Genomic DNA, 17,510 nt, shown 5'->3' on the forward strand with positions numbered 1-17,510 from the left:
TAAGCTCTCTTATTTATTTTAAACTAAACAAAACAATATTCTTTAAATGTAAATGAGAGAATAAAGATTAATTAAAAACCTAACAGAACTTAAATGTCACAACTATTCTTTACTTTTCTCTTGTAATATCAAATATCACTACTATCTGAAGAGGATAAAGTAAAAAATTAAATTCCTCTAAAACATTTTTTTCATTTTAATCATACAATTTTATCTATATAACTTAATCACATTCTTGTATGATCAAACAAGTTAAAAGTAAATATTAGCTTTATGTAAAAAATAATAATGATCACCCCGAATATATCTTATAATTTTGAATAAAAATATGAAATAGTTTTCATGTTCATTTCTTTCACCAAATTATGTATGAAAAAGAACACAATGCCATCAGTTATTAAAAACCGTGGTCGATCGATTTGACTCCGGTTTTCACCGGTCCAATTCCTGCTATTCAAAATCCGGTTATCTCAGCATCCAGGCCGGTTTTCCTACTGGTTCATGGTCCGACCGTCCGATTTGATCTGGTTTTAACAACCTTGGTCTAGATGAAAAGTTGCCTCAGCACTAGGCTTCGTTTGGGGCTGCTTTTTCACGCGGCACGACCCGCAAAACTTTTCCATTTTGGTTCCCAATTTTGCGACCACAGGAAGCTGAAGCGGGGGGAAAACCTGCTGCGGAATTGACCCTGCGCCCAGCTTTCCCTTCCCGCGTTAGTGAGTAACGTTCGATAATACCTCCTCGATCGCAGCATACAGAGCCGAAGCCCCTGCCTTCGAAGCCCCTCCATCTAATTGCTTCTTCTTCTTATTTTCTATCGCTTCTTGGCAGCAAAATCATGTTCTTCCTTCATCGATTTCAGCACCAGTAATGTTGATTTCTCTTCTATCCTCGCTTTTTTTTTCTGAATTTTTGTTTCCCCTTTTTGTAGTTTTATTTGTTTTCCCCCTTGTTTTCCCCCTTGATTGATATTCCTTAATTAATATTGGGGAAACTCTAAATTGGTCTTTGGGTCCCGTCCAGCGAGGAATGGGGATGCGATAATCTGTTTTCGTTTTGGTCTCAAAATTTCTGATTTTACTTGTATTGTTTCATGCTTTCTTCTTTGTTTTAAATGAGATTGAAATGGTTTTTGAAGCTTCAAGAAGAACATATGGGGCTGAGTTTTGTGTTTATGGGAAGTATTTGATGTTTGCGCCTACAATCTAAGAAATTTGTACTAATTAGGAAAGCAAACTATTCTGTTTTAGGCTCCTAAAGTTGCAGTAAGGTCATCTATTTTCTCTTGCAGATTTTATTATAGCTTTTTTGAAAATTTTGCTCAGATGGATAAAATGCAGCAACATATGACAGTTTCTTTCCTTGCTTAACTGAACTCTTCCCTATTTCAAAATTGTGTGTCGAGGGATTCTTTCCATTTCTGCATTGTTTTTTCGTATGCTCCTTTGTATCAGTTTTATGAGTTTATGTTAATTTTGCTAACCCTATTGTATTTGGCATGTGGAGCTTGCTATTGGCGCTCTTCTCATTTCAACGCAATTTTAGCATATCATCTTGTCTTTTCCTGAGAAGTATCAAATTTATGGGTTTTGAGGTTGGCTAAAAATTATAGAAGTCTATTTTTTACATTTTTAACTTGTAAAGTGAATTTCTGCTTCTGTTGTATCATATATATATGATTGTCATTATTTTGTTTCAAAAAGTTTAATTAAATAGGGGCATAATTGTCATTTTTCAAGAAAGTTGCAACAAATAACTAGCCAGCTTCCCCACAGCAGCTTCCTAGGACAGCGTAGCTGTAGTTGAAAATTGGAAAGCTGCAGTTGCCCCAAACAGAGCGTCTTGATAGGAAAACAAAATTTTAGCCAGCTTCCCCACAGCAGCTTCCTAGGCAGTTGAAAATTGGAAAGCTGCAGCTGCCCCCAAACAGAGCGTCTTGATAGGAAAACAAAATTTAAAGCCAATTTGGAATATTATTTTTATGTTTTGCTTCTGGGGAGGTTTCTTTGAAAGAGTGCAAATTGCATTCCTATATCAAAACCGCTAATATGGTGATTAATATGTAGGAAGTTGGTTTATGAAAAATTGCCAATTTTGTGAAGAAGTAAATGCGCAGATTGTTATTAATTTTTTAATATAGCACTTGAGAAAAATGAATGGAAAATGATTTTTTTTTTATTTTATTTATCAACAACAATACTGTAATTCTTGAATATTTTGGGTGATATAGATATAAAAAATAAAATTTTGGTCAGATATTAAAATACATAAGAATGAGGTGGTATGTATGTAAATACCCCTTTCTTACATCTTAATTTGTGTTTGTTCAAGAAAAATCCTTAATACCATAGTTATTATACAATTTTGTAACTGAGATTTTATTTTTATTATTATTAATTTACTTAATTTACTTAATTTGTCCCAAAAAGAGCAAGATGTGCTTCGTGTTTCATAATCTTGAAAATGAAAAAAATATTGCATCAAGACTGCATTTAGAGTCACGTGTGGAGTCCAATAAAATCACACAACGTAGATGTGACAGGAAAAAAAAATCGGCACGGTAACACGAGGAATATTCTCCATTGTTATTCAGGTGTTATTATATGTTATTCACGTGTTATTGTGTTCTGAGAATATTTTCAGTGTTATAATAACATAATAACACATCAATAACACTTGAATAATACACAATAACACTTGAATAACACACAATAAAATTTGAATAATACGAGAATAATATTCCCTTATATTACCGGGCATATTTTATTTTATTATTGTCATCGCCACGTGATATGATTTTATTGGGCTTCACACCTAACTCTAAGTGCGGAGTCCTGATGCAATATTTTCTCGTTGAAAATAGGGTTAATTTTGTTACTTCTGACGATTGATTGTGTAGCATGAAAAGAAAATGCACAAAAAAAGGAACCAAAATCCAATTATTTTTAGAAATCTTTTAGATTTTTCCCTAAAACTATGAATAAAAATGTACAATTCAAGGTTTAAAATGTCATACATATATTTTGTGTATTATATTCTAATATTTACAAAAAAAAAATAGTCTTTAATATCTCTTTTAGATAAGTACATTTTGATTAAAATATGGTCATATATGTAATTAAAATTTGGAAAAAAACATATATAACTTTTTAAATTCTGAAAAAAAGATTAAAATATTTTTGAAAATTATTGAAAGTCGAAATATAAAATGAACGCAATAATACAGCAAAAATGACATATCAATGATGGATTACATGACAGAAATTGAAGGAGCTATGAGCTATTGGAGTCATCTTCAATAGAATACTTATGACATATTCCATCAATATCGATTGAGAGAAAATAAGAGATTAAGGGTCTATTTGAGACACTTTTCTGTCAGTTTTTGCATTTCAGACCGTTGTCACGGTTTTGTTTGGGGAATTGTTTTCTTATTACTTTTCAGAAATTTCTATGTTAGAAATATGTTTTTTTTTCTTTCAATTTGAGTTGTTAAAGTGTGGTGATTGTCAGAAAGATATGACTTTTTTAAAATAAAATAAATTTGCAATAGCCACCGCAATTTTTTTAAAAAATAAATTCTTCTGCAGTAGCTTCACAGCTGCTTCTTCAAACAACTACAACTATCTCGAACAAATCCTAAGGCCTCTAGTATAAATCTAGGTGTTGACATCACAACGAGTTTCTACAATGTGCATCAACATATTAGCGATGGTGTGTTAATGTTGTTGGCATGACATGCAATGAAATTGATAGACGGTTGACAATATGTCAATGATATGCATTAGTTGTATATACAATGACATGTATAAATGTTTTTTTTTTCATCTACTCCAAAGATTTTGGCGTGCATAACACAATGTCAATAAGAGATGAAAACAATGTAACATTTCTATAGAGTCCAAGTTGAGCGAGTTATTGGATAGTAGTAGACCGATGAAATTCGAGCAATGATAATAAGGAAATGGTGATCAAGGAACCATAAGCAATCATAATTGGGCGAAAATAATTGCCTGCAGTGATTTTTGACTTTGAATACTTCAAGTTCTCCCAAATTTTACGTGAGTTTAACTCCATTTATGTTAAGAATGATGCTATATTTATTTATTTTTAAATAACAACTTAATAAATTTAACCAAAAATCTTACAACATTCTCATTAGAAGATTTATTTAAATTACCTTAATCATAAATAATTCTTTTAACAATTAAGTGCTTTAATAATCTTAAAATTGCTCATCCTAGTCATGTTAAATTTCACCTTCCAACACGCTTCTTTTGACCATAAATGTACAAGATTCAGAAATCATTTAGATGCTTAATTTGGACTTATTTAGAGGTAAATTAAATTAATTTTGATGTTATAGAGTATATGTCATGTCAATGTTCATTTTAACCATTAGTTTATCTAAATAGAAGTTCAAATACTATAGAATTTTTCTAAGAACTTTAAATTCAATCACATATTCATGATTGATCAAATGAATTTTCTATGACATACAATTTGCAACCCTATTTTTAGGCAACAAAGTTTGTGTAATCTGACATTAAATTAAATCCTAAATTTTGCACAATAAGATTATGAGGCACCACTCCCAAGTGCCAACATAAAGCCTGCGGAGTAATGACTTCGTTAGCAAAACATAATTCTCTTCTTAGGGCCTGCACTCTCATATTAGCCAAAGCATTTGTCCAAATATAGGATAAAAAATGCTAGCAACAAAATTCTCATAGCCTTTCCCTCTCCATCCTTTTCTCTTCTAATCTACTCACTTTTTCTTAGATTGTGAAACTTTACAAATCTTGCCAGTAGAGTTCTAATCAAGGCCGTAAAAATTGAATATGTTGAGAATTTTAGGGCAGAGAAAACACAAGAATCGACAAAAATCAAGAAGTAAACATAGAGATTTTAACGAGATTTAGCAATTTGCCTACGTTCATGGGAGCAGAGCGGCAGTTTTTCTTTCAATTCAGAAAAAAAAGAGTACAATACCCTAAAGTCACAAACAAGACATATATAACAAAACCGAACTAACCAAAATATGGAGCACCTACCATATGACATATATACAAACAAGACATATATAACAATAAGACATACATAAAATACCCTAAGGCCCGCTGACTCGCTCCATTTTGCTCCAGCATCTGCCTCTTATTTGATATATGAGTCATATCTAACAAAACCGAGCATCAAATCAGGAGAAAATTTTTTTTAAGATTCATTGGTTCAACCTCGGTTAAACCGAGAATTGAACCAGATGATATAATAATTTATAAATTTATTTTAAAAGTTATTAATAATATATTAAAAAAATTAATTATTAAATATAAAATAAATACCTGATAAATCATTTTAAAATTTAATAATTAATTTTTTAAAAACTTGAATATGAAATATAAAGGTGATATTACAATAATTAAAAAAATATACATAATGAATAAAAATTCCAACAATTTTTTTTTCCTATAATTGTTTTCTCAAGATTCCTATTGGCTTGTCTGCCATGTTGCCGATCTGAACATATGTTGGCTCCTCTTCCTCCCATCCCTTACCACATGGCACTAAGGAGGTTTTGCCGACTGCGTAATTTTCTTTCACAAAAATACATTTAGTACCCGCTTTGACTCCATTTCCAATGTTTTTACTCTTCTTTGGAAACTCCTCATGCAGAGTCCAAACCGGACCGGCCATCATTTCACGATCGAACCGACCGATCCGGTCCGGTTTTCTAATCCTTTGTTCTAGCAGCACAAATTGATTTGGGTCAAAAAATTTTTTTAGGGAACATGGATATGGAATTACATGCGCACAATATGATTGAAATAGAATGTGTGTAGTGGGAGGATATACAATTAACATGTCAAACTCTGTTAAGATGAAACATTTTTACAACATAAGATTTGTGTAAAATACAAAAACAAAAGAAAAAAAAAAGAGAAAGAAAGAAGGAGAGCGAAGTTTAAAATACGAAAAGAAAAAAAAAATGCAAAGTTGACTAACAAAAAACAATGCATTTTGATTAAATGTAGATCTTCGACAATTATCATGATAACTGTAGAGATGCAGTGAAAGCAGCCCAGACATTCAATTCAATTGGATGGCTAGGATTGAATCAACAATTTTCTTTCTAAACTCATCCAAATTCGAGGGGCCACTCACCCAATCAATAGAAGCGGCTCATCAATGCTTAATCCCAAATGAGAAATATTTGCATACACACTACGCACGCAAAACTGCGTGCGTAGTAACCTCTCAAAAACCTCCTATTCGCGGTCATTCGCGGTTATTAGGGAGTTATTGAGAGGTTATTGATGTATTAATTTAAATAACTTATAACCCCAATAACCTTTGAGGGTTTTATTTCGATGTTATTCATAGGTTATTATGGGGGTATTGCGGGGTTAATGGAGTATGCATGCAGAGCTACGTGCGTGTTCCGTATGCAAATATTTCCCATCCCAAATGACCAACAATTTTGTCATCAAGTCAAACTTCCCTTCTAAAAACCAGAGATCTCATCTATCCAACCCTCCCCATCACTCGCCCAAGTAGTTACCCATGTGTATTCAATAATGTTCTCACCATGATGTTCGCATTGTGCCTATAACTCTTCAATCAAATATTTATTCCATTCACTACCCATAAGTTCAAGGTGCAGCATTTTCTGCAGCACCCAAAAATCTAATAATATAAGTGCAAACGGTATATTTTTAGAAATGATCATTCTGTGTTTTGTGCTAGCAATAAAATTCTCAAAAGCATCCTCTTTTCAATTCTCTCTCTTTTTCCAATCAACTAATTGTTCCTTTGTGAAACCTTGTAAGACTGATTAGTAAGGTTCTAATATTTTCACCTACAGATTTGAATCCATCAAGTTTTTTAGGACATGATATTAAATTCCATGCACACATTAATATGTTAAACTCTTTTAAATCCAGACATTTTCACAGCCTAAGATTTGTGCAAAACAAAAAATAAAAATAAAAAATATAAAGTTGAATTAAGAATGCAATTTTATAGCCATAGAGATGTGGCGAGGCATTCCAGATATCCAATTCATTTTGGATGGCTAGGATTGAATAGAAAAAATTCTATTAAAATCATTCTGATTTATATGATTAAATCATTCTGAATGTTTGGAATATCTCTTGTGAGCAGGCAAAGAGATGATAAACAAGGCCATTATAACCTGAACTTATAATTGTATAAAGTAAAATTGTTGACAAACCCAAACGAGTAATCAGGCAGATGAAATCATGCCGTTTTCCACTTTTTACCAAAAAGTAGCTCCCAGCTATCAGTATTGCCTTTTCCCTTTGCAGCATTCAAACGATTTGCACCAATCTGCAACAAAATTTTATCAAAAATATGTACATCAGAACAATAAATGGAGTGCTTTATCTAAATCATCATCTCAGTTGCTAATTAAATCTCTCTAGTAAATAGCATCAACATCGTGCAAGACTGGCTTTGATTGTTTTGTGTAATTAATCTACTAGGCTTCATCTAATAATGACTTATTTCTTTTTTTTTTTGCACTTACTATTAGTGCATTTCAAAAGCTGTCTTCTCAATTATAATTTCTATTGTGTCAGAATCAATTTTTCTAAGAAAAAGTTATGAAAAATTTGAGGGAAAACTATTCAATTTTATCCATCCGTCCAAACAGGCCCATTTTTAGTATTCCGTAGATTTAAAGGTCTTTACCTTGTCGATTAACCATAATCCAACTGTTGGCATGTACTGTGCCAAGTACATAACTAGCAAAACAGGCTGCAAAAAAGTGAGAATGAAATAAATATTACGCGGAAAATGATCAGATAAACATGACATAAATATTAGCCGCGCTAGTTACCCTCTCAAAAACATGAAAGGATAATTACATATACCACACTGGAAACATTATTACTTATAATGCTAGCACCCATGTGATTTTTTTTATCTACCAAATCGATGCATTTATGCATGCCACAATCAAATCATTGTGAGTTTGATAAAATAAAAAACATGTGTTGGGGATTTATCATAAATTTTAATATTTGAGCGGGAATTTGAAAAACTTATGAAAGGCTGTGCTAGATTTGTAATAGCAATGTTTTCAAATCGATGCATTTATGCATGCCACGATCAAACCATTGTGAGTTTGATAAAATAAAAAATATGGGTTGGGGATTTATCATAAATTTTGATATTTGAGCGGGAATTTGAAAAACTGATGAAAGGCTGTGCTAGATTTGTAATAGCAATGTTTTGAGTACTATGTATGTAATTGTCTCAAAAATAAATCATTAGTTGGCCTATTACAGAAATGAGAATTACATGGTATGATATCCAAGCTTCCTTCAGCCCATGGGTTGCTGCAACGATAGTAAGTTCTGCACATCTTTCTGAAGATACTCGCCTCTGTCAAACCAGAGATAAAGAAAAAAATATCTCAAGCATCACTATATAGCATTGAAGTAGATGGTATGGACGACATTTGGATTTCCAAATATAGCCTTTCAGTTTGTATGACATGAAAAGTAAATAATGCAAAAAAAAAAAAAAAAAAAAAAAAAAACAACTGTGATTCCTATTTTGCTCTCACAGCCTTGGCTTAATGTCATTTTGTATTCCTAGAAGCTATTTAAAAATATATAAATAAAAAAATAATATTGTTGAATCCAAAGCGGATTCCTTTTAGTTCTTTTTTATTTTGGGTTTGAGGTCCATGATGAGACGTTCAACCTTGTGGATTCTTTTGGATGACCTATTGGTCACTGTTAGTTGGTGTCACATGTGAAATACAGATAAAGACAAATAAGTTCCTCTTGTCTTTTCGATGCTGGGGTTTTTGAGATACTTCTAGATGACCTGTTAATCGTTGTTGTTTGGTGTCACATGTGAAATTCTAATAAAGACAACCAAGTTCCTCTTTTCTTTTCGATGCAGAGGTTTTGGAGGTACTTTTGGATGACATTTTTTTGGTAGTATGCATATGTGATACACATGAGCTTGTGACATACTGTTAGATGGTATCCCTGGAGGACGACGTAGCTCGTGACATACACCGTCTGTATTTTAAAATTAATAATATCATATTTTTAATTGTAATTTTAATAATTTTGTTTTTTTTAGCAATCTTGATATTTACTGTTAAATGAGATGTGCATATTATTTTTTGTATTGTTCTGAAGTCAGTTTTTATTTTTCAAGTATCAAATATATTGTTATGACAGTTCTGTTACAAACAACATTACTTGACAGAGACATAATAGTCATTTATCCAAAAAACAACTGCAAAATAACTATTTTCTAATAACACAAACCAAACAACAAACCAGCTTATCCGGATCAGCTGCTAATCAACAGCTTATCTAGATCAACTGCTTATCAGCAGCTTATTAAAAAGTTGCAGCAACCCCAAACAGTCTCTTAAGTGATCTTTGGGGGAGTAGTTGATAGAGCTTCACATTGATACTTGTGAGATTATTGGGTGGTCTTTAACCTTTATCTGGTCGTTGGTGTGGATGTCTGCCCCTTGTTAGCATTGGTTGCCCTTTGATCGTCTGACCTTCGGTTAGTTGGAAACCCTTCGGTCGGCTGGTTATCAGTTGGTTGGGTGGACTTCAACCGGTCAAATTCATGAGGACTTGTAGTTTTTCATCACGGAGAATCCCCATCATGTTTCCTTTAATCTGGACCGTAGATTATCTCGAGATTCATGCAGACCATTATATATATATATTAAGTTCCCCAATTTTCTTTTTCCTTGATAGTGACAGCTGTGATAAGAATAATTTTTTTTTAAAGCAATAAATCAAATTTTAATAGTCATAAATTAATGCAATAGTTAGCCTTCTTGGATTTCCTTGCCAATGACCCTTATATATAGGGCGTAGTGGACGATTATCGTATCTTGAGCCTGTTTCTCCTTGCATCTGCTCGGCTTCTGTGACGTTTTTATGGAGAAGCGATCTGAGTTGACGTTGAAATGTATCAATTGTGGCTGCTCTTGGGGTGAAGTAGCAGCACCAGCAGAAGGCAAGCCAAGAAAAAATGGGAGAAGAAACTGGCTAAGAAGCCGAAGTAGTCCGAGTGAGTGGGGCAGGAGGAATCGTCGGACTAGATTTGAGAGGCTCTAGAGAAGGGTCGACCCAACACTTGGAAAAAGCAGGGTGGTTCGACGGTTGGTCCTTCGACTAAAGCCCTTGTTGAGGTTCCAAGCTAGCTAGAGATTGCAAGTGCTCCTCAACCGGCCGGTGTATCGAGAATTGGTGGAGGTGGCCGACCAATCATTGAATGTAAACGAAACTACATAGTTCGAGGTTGAGAGGTTACTTAGTACATATTTTTATTTGTCTTAGGACTTGGATTTTTTTCTTCTTTCGTATTAATTTTTTATTCTTGAAGTAAATGAGGACGCTCAGATCGAGGTTTGCCTCTTGTTGGTGATGGCCAAAATCACATTGTGATGGCTGCTCTAGCACACCAAGCGGAGGAAAATGTAGTCAGCTACCTGGTCGACCCTATGAAGATTCACAAGGAAGTGGTTGAGGGATGCAGGATGTCCCCAAGAATATTGACTTGTCGCCTCGACGAAATTGAGGTTGCTCGAGCTCGACAAGAGGTAGATCTCCACGAAGTGTTGATCCAACTGGAGGAGATGTCAGAAGAGACAAATACTCTTCGTCATGAAGTGTCCGGACTTGGGGAAGGTACCTTCGGGCAGAGGGCTCACTTTGAGACTGATCGATCGAACAGTTCAAGCTCGACGGTCAGATGTTGCATAGAAGATTAGTTAGAAAAGGTTTTGTACTGTTCAAGGTGGTCGATGACCAATTTGTGAAGTATCTTCTATTGAACTAGAGCCCGAATGTAATTTCTTTATTTTTGAAATAAAAATATCTCGATTTATGTGCTGATGTAATGCTTTACTCTAGAAATCTTTGTGTGATGTTTCCACTTCCACTGCATCCCTATAAATAGGAGTTGAAGTATGTATTTGCATGCTTGCTATCTTTTCTCTCTGAGCTTGTGTCACTCAGTTTTCTTCCTTTCTTTTAATTTTTTCTTTCATTTGATCTTCCCTCTCATTTTTTGATGGTTCGAAAAAAAACTCTTCCAACTTTTGGCTTGATAGCTACGATCGAGAGTTCGATTTTGTCCCAGTCAAAGATAGATTTCATCTCGAATGAGAGGGAGACTGATCGGTTCGGTGACGACCTGGTCGTTTACAAAGACCAACAGATATATGGAGTTATCCCGGCGTAGATTAAGCTGAGTTATATCACGACGATTATGGTCTATTAAGTTTTCTATCGGCTAAAAGGAATCTCGTAGTAGGCTGAATTGTTCAGCAACATGTTTATTTTCTGGGTGGAGGCTGACAGGTACGTGCAATTTGAAACATTCGGTTGGTTTCAGTTCTCAAACTTGGAGAATAAAGTGCATGAGTTAAAGTTCAAGTTCTTCATCGCCTCGTCCTTTGCGAACTGAGGCATCAAGACTGTGCCGACCGGGGATGCCTTCAAGAGAAGGAAGGGGGAGGATTATTCTCGGGTTGAGGGAGCTGAAATTGACGGGCCGCTACTTTCATTTTGCAAGTACACAGATCCAACGAAAGTCAATAGGGTTCTATTTCCTGGGGTATTTGGCCGAATGACAACGAATTTGTGGTTCGCCACTGACATAGAAGAAGTCGAGCAGAAGGTGGTATTCGTTGCCTGGACTGCCCGAAAGAAAGCAAAAGTTGAGGCTTGGACTAGGATAGTTCCTACCTAGGAAGTTGAAGGAAGGTCGATGGAGGCTCGCGGCGACGAAGTCGGTACATTAGGTTCGGAATTTTTTTTCTATCTCTGCACCTACGGTGGTGATCGAGTAAATTTCCATCGGTGAACTAACCAACATAGAAAAAGGACCATCGACTTTCAATAACAATTATTGGTTGGGTGCAGCTTTGGATGCGCGTCGGCGAGAGTTTGGAGGCACCTAGTTGCCCAAAAGAGAGTGAAGCTGAAGATGGAATCCTCTAAGGAAAGAACGAAAACACGGTCGGCCTTGCCTCGCCCAGATGCTACGTACATTGGGTTTTCTACACAAAGAGAGGCTAGTCAGCCTGCTTCTACCGCTCGGAACGAATCAGAGACTGATTCAGGGCAGCATCTCAAGAGGAAATGCAACATCAAGAAAGGAAAGAGTCGGTCTGTGAGTCTACTCCTCCAGTTCCTCCCTCCTATCGAAAGAAAAGGACAAGTTCCCTAGTTGATGGGGTTCCTTCTTAGAGCAAAGGGGAAAAAATCTAGAATTGCTTCGACAGTCGTTGCAGTTCAATCCATCGGGAGGTAGATTGATACGATGGCTCACCATCGGCCAAAGTCTAACCGTCTGTATTTTTTTAATTGATCTAGTACCGAACCTACGCAAAGTCCCTCTGGGCACTTGAGCGTCCATAGCTCTTCAAGAAGATAAATTGCTACCATCTTAAGGAGTGGATGGCTTCCCACCTCAAGTTAATTGCGCTCGACCAAATGGAGATGAAGTGGGTTGCTGCCTCAAAAAGGGCTGAGATCTCAATCATGCTCGCTAAGGCTGAGAAGCAAGCGGGGTGATAACTAAGAGGAAATTGGAGGCAACGGAGGAGATTACTACTATGTCGGAACTTCTGTCAATCACACAAAAAGAAGCTAAGGAGCTGAAAGCAAAGGCAGTGACCATGAAGACCAAGGAGTTTTTTTAGGAGCTCGACTCCCATCCACAACAGGAAGGATTTTGAGAGAGAAACTTTAGGTTGGTAGCATTACAAATATCGACCAAAATGAGTCCGTCGAGCCTTGTCACCTGAAGTTTGAGGACTCAGATAAATTTGTGGCGTTGTACACTAGCTCCTAAGGATCTTCAGGAGACGAATTGGACTTTGGAGACCATGGAGGTCCTCCAGTATGAACTCCAAAAGACCTCTTCTCGAAAAATTTGGAAAGATATTTTTTGTAAATGAATTCTTTTGAATAGAAGAACTTATACATTTTTACATTTAGAAATGAATGAAACTTTTAGGTCGTTTTGTGTACCTTTGCTTCTTTCATTATTTCACCTTTAACGTGTTATTTTATTGTGATAATTGCATGATGATGAATGTTGGTATTATTTGATGACTCGAATCTTGGGAAAGATCCTCGATCATTTTTGATATGTCATGACCCGACACAAGCCTTATATTGTCTGCCTCATTCGCTCGGTCAGATTGTTGCCTCATTTAGGTAACCGACGAGAATCGCTGTTGGGGAGATTTGCATTGTACCATTCGCAGAGCTTGTAGCTACTGAGCAGGGAAACACCTCCAAGGTTTTATTCACGTTGAGCTTTGAGACGGGCTTTTTTGATGCTTGGCGTTGAAGGTCGGACTGTGTGTAAGGACACCAAGCAAATGTTTATGGCATCGTTGTTGGTTGTCTTTATTATTTTCTATCAATCAGATGTCTGTTGCATCATCTCAGTTTACTTAGGGTATTGGCGTTTGAATCGCGTCTTACACTTTTCAATGTCTCGATTGCTTGATCATTTTGTCACCTCAGTTGGGCCTCACCCTTCACCATGATTTAAGTAGATTTTGTCGCCGTCTTTGCAGGGGTAACCATCGAGACTTGTTGCAGAAGTGATTTATGTACCATTTATAGAGCTTGTCACTACTGGGCAAAGAAGAACCTCTAGAGTTTTATTCAAATTAAATTTGGAGATCAAGGTGTATAATGTGCGAGCATTATGGGTTGTTTTGTCGGTCGAACCTATTTAGGGTCGCCAACAACATTGCTGCTTAAATTTGAGTTTCTCAAGTGTCAATCAAACCTGTGAAAACATTTAAAATGATTTGTGTCATAGCACAAAAATAAGTTCTGAAATGATACTCCCTTCGTTTGCTGAGCTAGATGTCAATTGCCCGAAATCGACTGAGGTCCGCCTTCTCTGAGAGAGTGTTCCAATCGTTATAAGCTGGTTGACCATTTAGGGGGTGTGGTTTTCTCCTTAAAGCCAAAGCTTCTCAGAAGACGACAAAAATGGATTTTTCAGCTATTGGATCTGTTACCGCATGAACTCCATCCTGCGTCTTGATAAAAGCCTCCCAGAAAATGTTGTCACTTTTCTTCTTATTGATAACATACTCCATGCTCACCACATCTTTTAGGATGTTGAATCCAAATTTATTCTGCGAGGCATGCCCAAGGATCAGAGCTGCAAGAATCATGAGAGAGAGTAGACAGACAGAGATATGAGAGAGAATACGACTTGTCCCTCTATGGAAAACAGGGATATTCCGAAGTTGTGTGGCCCATTTTATATATTGAAAATGATGGTTATAAGAGAGGAAACAAAGTTCTTCCTACAGAGAGTGAACCTAAAGAGGAGCCAAAAAATACATAATACATGGTATGATCCCCTCCTTATAGGAGATAGAGAGAAATTGTATGTTTTACCCCTGTTTTAGGCAGGTTGTACAACGTAATATTATCTTTTTACGTATCGGGACCTTTCGTTTGGTAGGTCCTTGGGTCGGCCAATTGAGTTGGTTTTGATCAGTTTTTATTTGTACATCGGTCGACCTTTGCTCCGTAACAGTCCTGTTTCAATTACTGGGAGAAGAGGAAAAAAAAGCCTCGTAGAAGATGAAGCGAGTTGGAATTGAAATGAAGGATCGAGACCATGAGGGATGATTTCGCTCTATAAAATGTTAAGTCGACTTACCTATTGTGTCGAGCAGGTTAGGACAGCGAGGCGGTGCTTGCGTGCAAAATATAAGAAATGGAAGGGAAGCTCTTTGTGCACAACTGTAACCTAGACGACCATCGTAGAAAAGAAGAGGAAGAGAAGAGGAGAGGAGGCTTGCGTTCAAAGGAGGAGAAGAGCTGCAGTGGCAGTGTCGGTGTCAAGAGGAGGAGATGACGACACTGTCGAGCAGAGGAGTAGTTGACATCAATTTTGAGCCGCCGAAGAGGAAAGCATCAAGGCAATTTGGAAGAGTCCTCGTGCGATTAGGTCCTAGCACACAGAGAGGAGGAGGAAGAAGAAGAAGAGAGGAGCTCGTGTGGTGGGAGTCAAACTCGAAGGAGATATATTGTGCGTAGAGAACTAGAATCACGTGCAAGAAAAATTTTTCCATAGAGTCCAGAGGACTCCAATAAAATCATGGCACTTATTTTGGTTGGACCCACCTAAAAAATGACGAAAAAACACTTTTTTTCGCATGACCGTACCCGAACCAACCTAATGCTTTGAAAAATAGCATGTTATTTGCGACAATGGTGCTATTTGCGTGTTTTTTTACCGCAATAACACCGCATCAATACCGCAAATTTGCACGAATAACACCCCCGCCGAAAACAAGCCAAAAACACCACAGGTTACCTAAAAAAAAACTACAATAACACTAGAATAACACTGCAATAATATCATAAATTTACTCGAATAACACCGCCGCCGAAAACACGCCCATTACCTCACGGGTTACCTCAAATAACATTGTAATAGCATTTGAATAATGCCGCAATACATCACAATAACATCTTAATAACATACCAATAATACCGCAATAACACTACAATAACAACGCAAATCCACGCAAATAACACCGCAGGTTATCTCAAAAAATATTGCAATAACACTGTCAATAACTCAAATAATACCGTAATAACACGTCAATGATATTGATATGTTATTGATACAATAAAATTTATTGAATAATATCTTAACATTTAATATTAATTTATTAAAAGTTTAACTGGCATGTATCTTTCCTTTTCTTTTTCTTTGTATTACTGTAATTTAAGAATATGAGTATGTATTAACTTGTTTAGCTCACAATTACTTTTAAACAAACTTTTCAGATTAATTAATTAATTAAAAGATGAGCAATAAAATGGATAATATTTATAGAAAACATGGATAACCGGTAACAAAGTAAATTTAAATATATCACTTTAATTTAATTTGATAAGTAGCTATTTCATTTGTTAATAGTTATGGAAAATTTAATTCCTGCCGTCCAACCTTCTGGTCCAGCCTTGATTAATTCTAAGCCCCGAGCTGGGTCGTGACAAAAGTGGTATCAAAGCCAGTTTATGAGTAATTAATGTAATCTTGATGAAAGAGCCAGAAGGGTAATTATAAAAAAGTTTTAATAACAGTAAAATTAAAAATTTTAAATTTTAAGGACAAAATTTTGGTTAGTGCGAAAGATTGTAACAGTTCCACTTCAATTACTCGGGGAAAGGGAAATGAAGAGAGCGAGAGGAAACAAAGAGTTGCGTAGAAAAGAGAAGAAACAAGTCAGAAATGTCGAAGTTGACTTACCTGTTGTGTCGAGCAAGTTAGGGCAACGACGTGATGCTCGCATACAGAAGTCAGATGAAGGGAAGCTCTTTGCGCACAATTGTAACGTAGCCGACCATCATAGAAGAGGAGGAAGAAAGGAGACGACAATTGCGTGTAAAAGAGGAGAAGAGTAGCAGCGGCGGCGACAATGTCAAACAAAGGAGAAACAAACGTCCATTTAGAGCAGCCGAAGAGGAAGGCGTCAAGGCTCTGCGGAAGAGTCCTCATGCAATTCAGATCTAACGTGCTGAGAGGAAGAAGGAAAAGAAGAGATGAGCTCATGCAGTAGGGAGCCGAAGCCGAATGAGATACATTGTGTGTAGAGAACTAGAATCACATGCAAAGTGGATTAAGGTTCGACCAAGGAAAGTTTTAATAAAGTTAAGTTAATTGATTTAATAATAAAATGAATATATATATATAATTCGAACCCGTGACCTGAGGGGACTTACGACTAGGTCACGACTGATGACACACACGCCGGGAGATTTGAACCCGTGACCTGAGGGACTTACGACTTTCAGAGAGGCTGCTCTACCAACAAGCCACGGAACCAGCAAGCGCGCGCGCGCGCACCCACGGAACCAGCATGCGCGCGCGCGCGCACACACACACACACACATATATATATTTTAAACAGGATTATATAAAGTAAAGTAATAATAAATTTTACACTCAAATAACATAAAGTAAAAAACTAATTAAAATAATATAAATTATTAAAAGTGCATATATGTAATAACATAATAAATTAATTAAATTTTATACGATGATTATTTTAGGCGTTTCATCATATAAAGTCGGCGTCAAGAAAAATCAAATAACAAATTAATCGACATAGAAGTGAGTACTCATATTTTGTTAATATAACAATATTTTATTACTTCTCAACTAAATACATTTACTGTTACTGTTACATTACTGCAAATTCATGATTTATGCTTCTATTAAATTTTGTTCATATTGTAAGAATGCATTGTGTACTCTAGCTTTGTTAAATTATCACATATATTGAATCTTGTACAATAATATTGATTGTTATGTAAATGAGTGAAACATTATTATTGCATGTTTGTATGTACATGATTGACTATAATGAAGTCATATTTTATGATATGAGTAGGGGAACACTAAGTTATCCATGCAGGTATATAAAAAAGAAT

General features: G+C 35.8%; 1 protein-coding gene across 1 annotated transcript in view; it reads right to left on the reverse strand.

Annotated features, from left to right (window-relative positions):
* Nucleotides 1–7,069: 7,069 nt before the first annotated feature.
* Nucleotides 7,070–17,510, reverse strand: part of LOC110033753 (dehydrogenase/reductase SDR family member 7-like) — a 28,213-nt gene continuing 17,772 nt past the window's right edge. Inside the window, exons 10-12 of the mRNA XM_020737828.1 lie at nt 8,323–8,406; nt 7,711–7,776; nt 7,070–7,347 (exon numbers count right to left, since the gene is read on the reverse strand). Coding sequence (XP_020593487.1) covers nt 7,258–7,347; nt 7,711–7,776; nt 8,323–8,406 — 240 coding nt within the window. The 3' untranslated portion in view covers nt 7,070–7,257. The remainder of the gene's footprint in view (nt 7,348–7,710; nt 7,777–8,322; nt 8,407–17,510) is intronic.

This window comes from Phalaenopsis equestris, unplaced genomic scaffold (assembly GCF_001263595.1).
Source record: "Phalaenopsis equestris unplaced genomic scaffold, ASM126359v1 Scaffold001278, whole genome shotgun sequence".
Classification (NCBI taxonomy): Eukaryota; Viridiplantae; Streptophyta; class Magnoliopsida; order Asparagales; family Orchidaceae; genus Phalaenopsis; species Phalaenopsis equestris.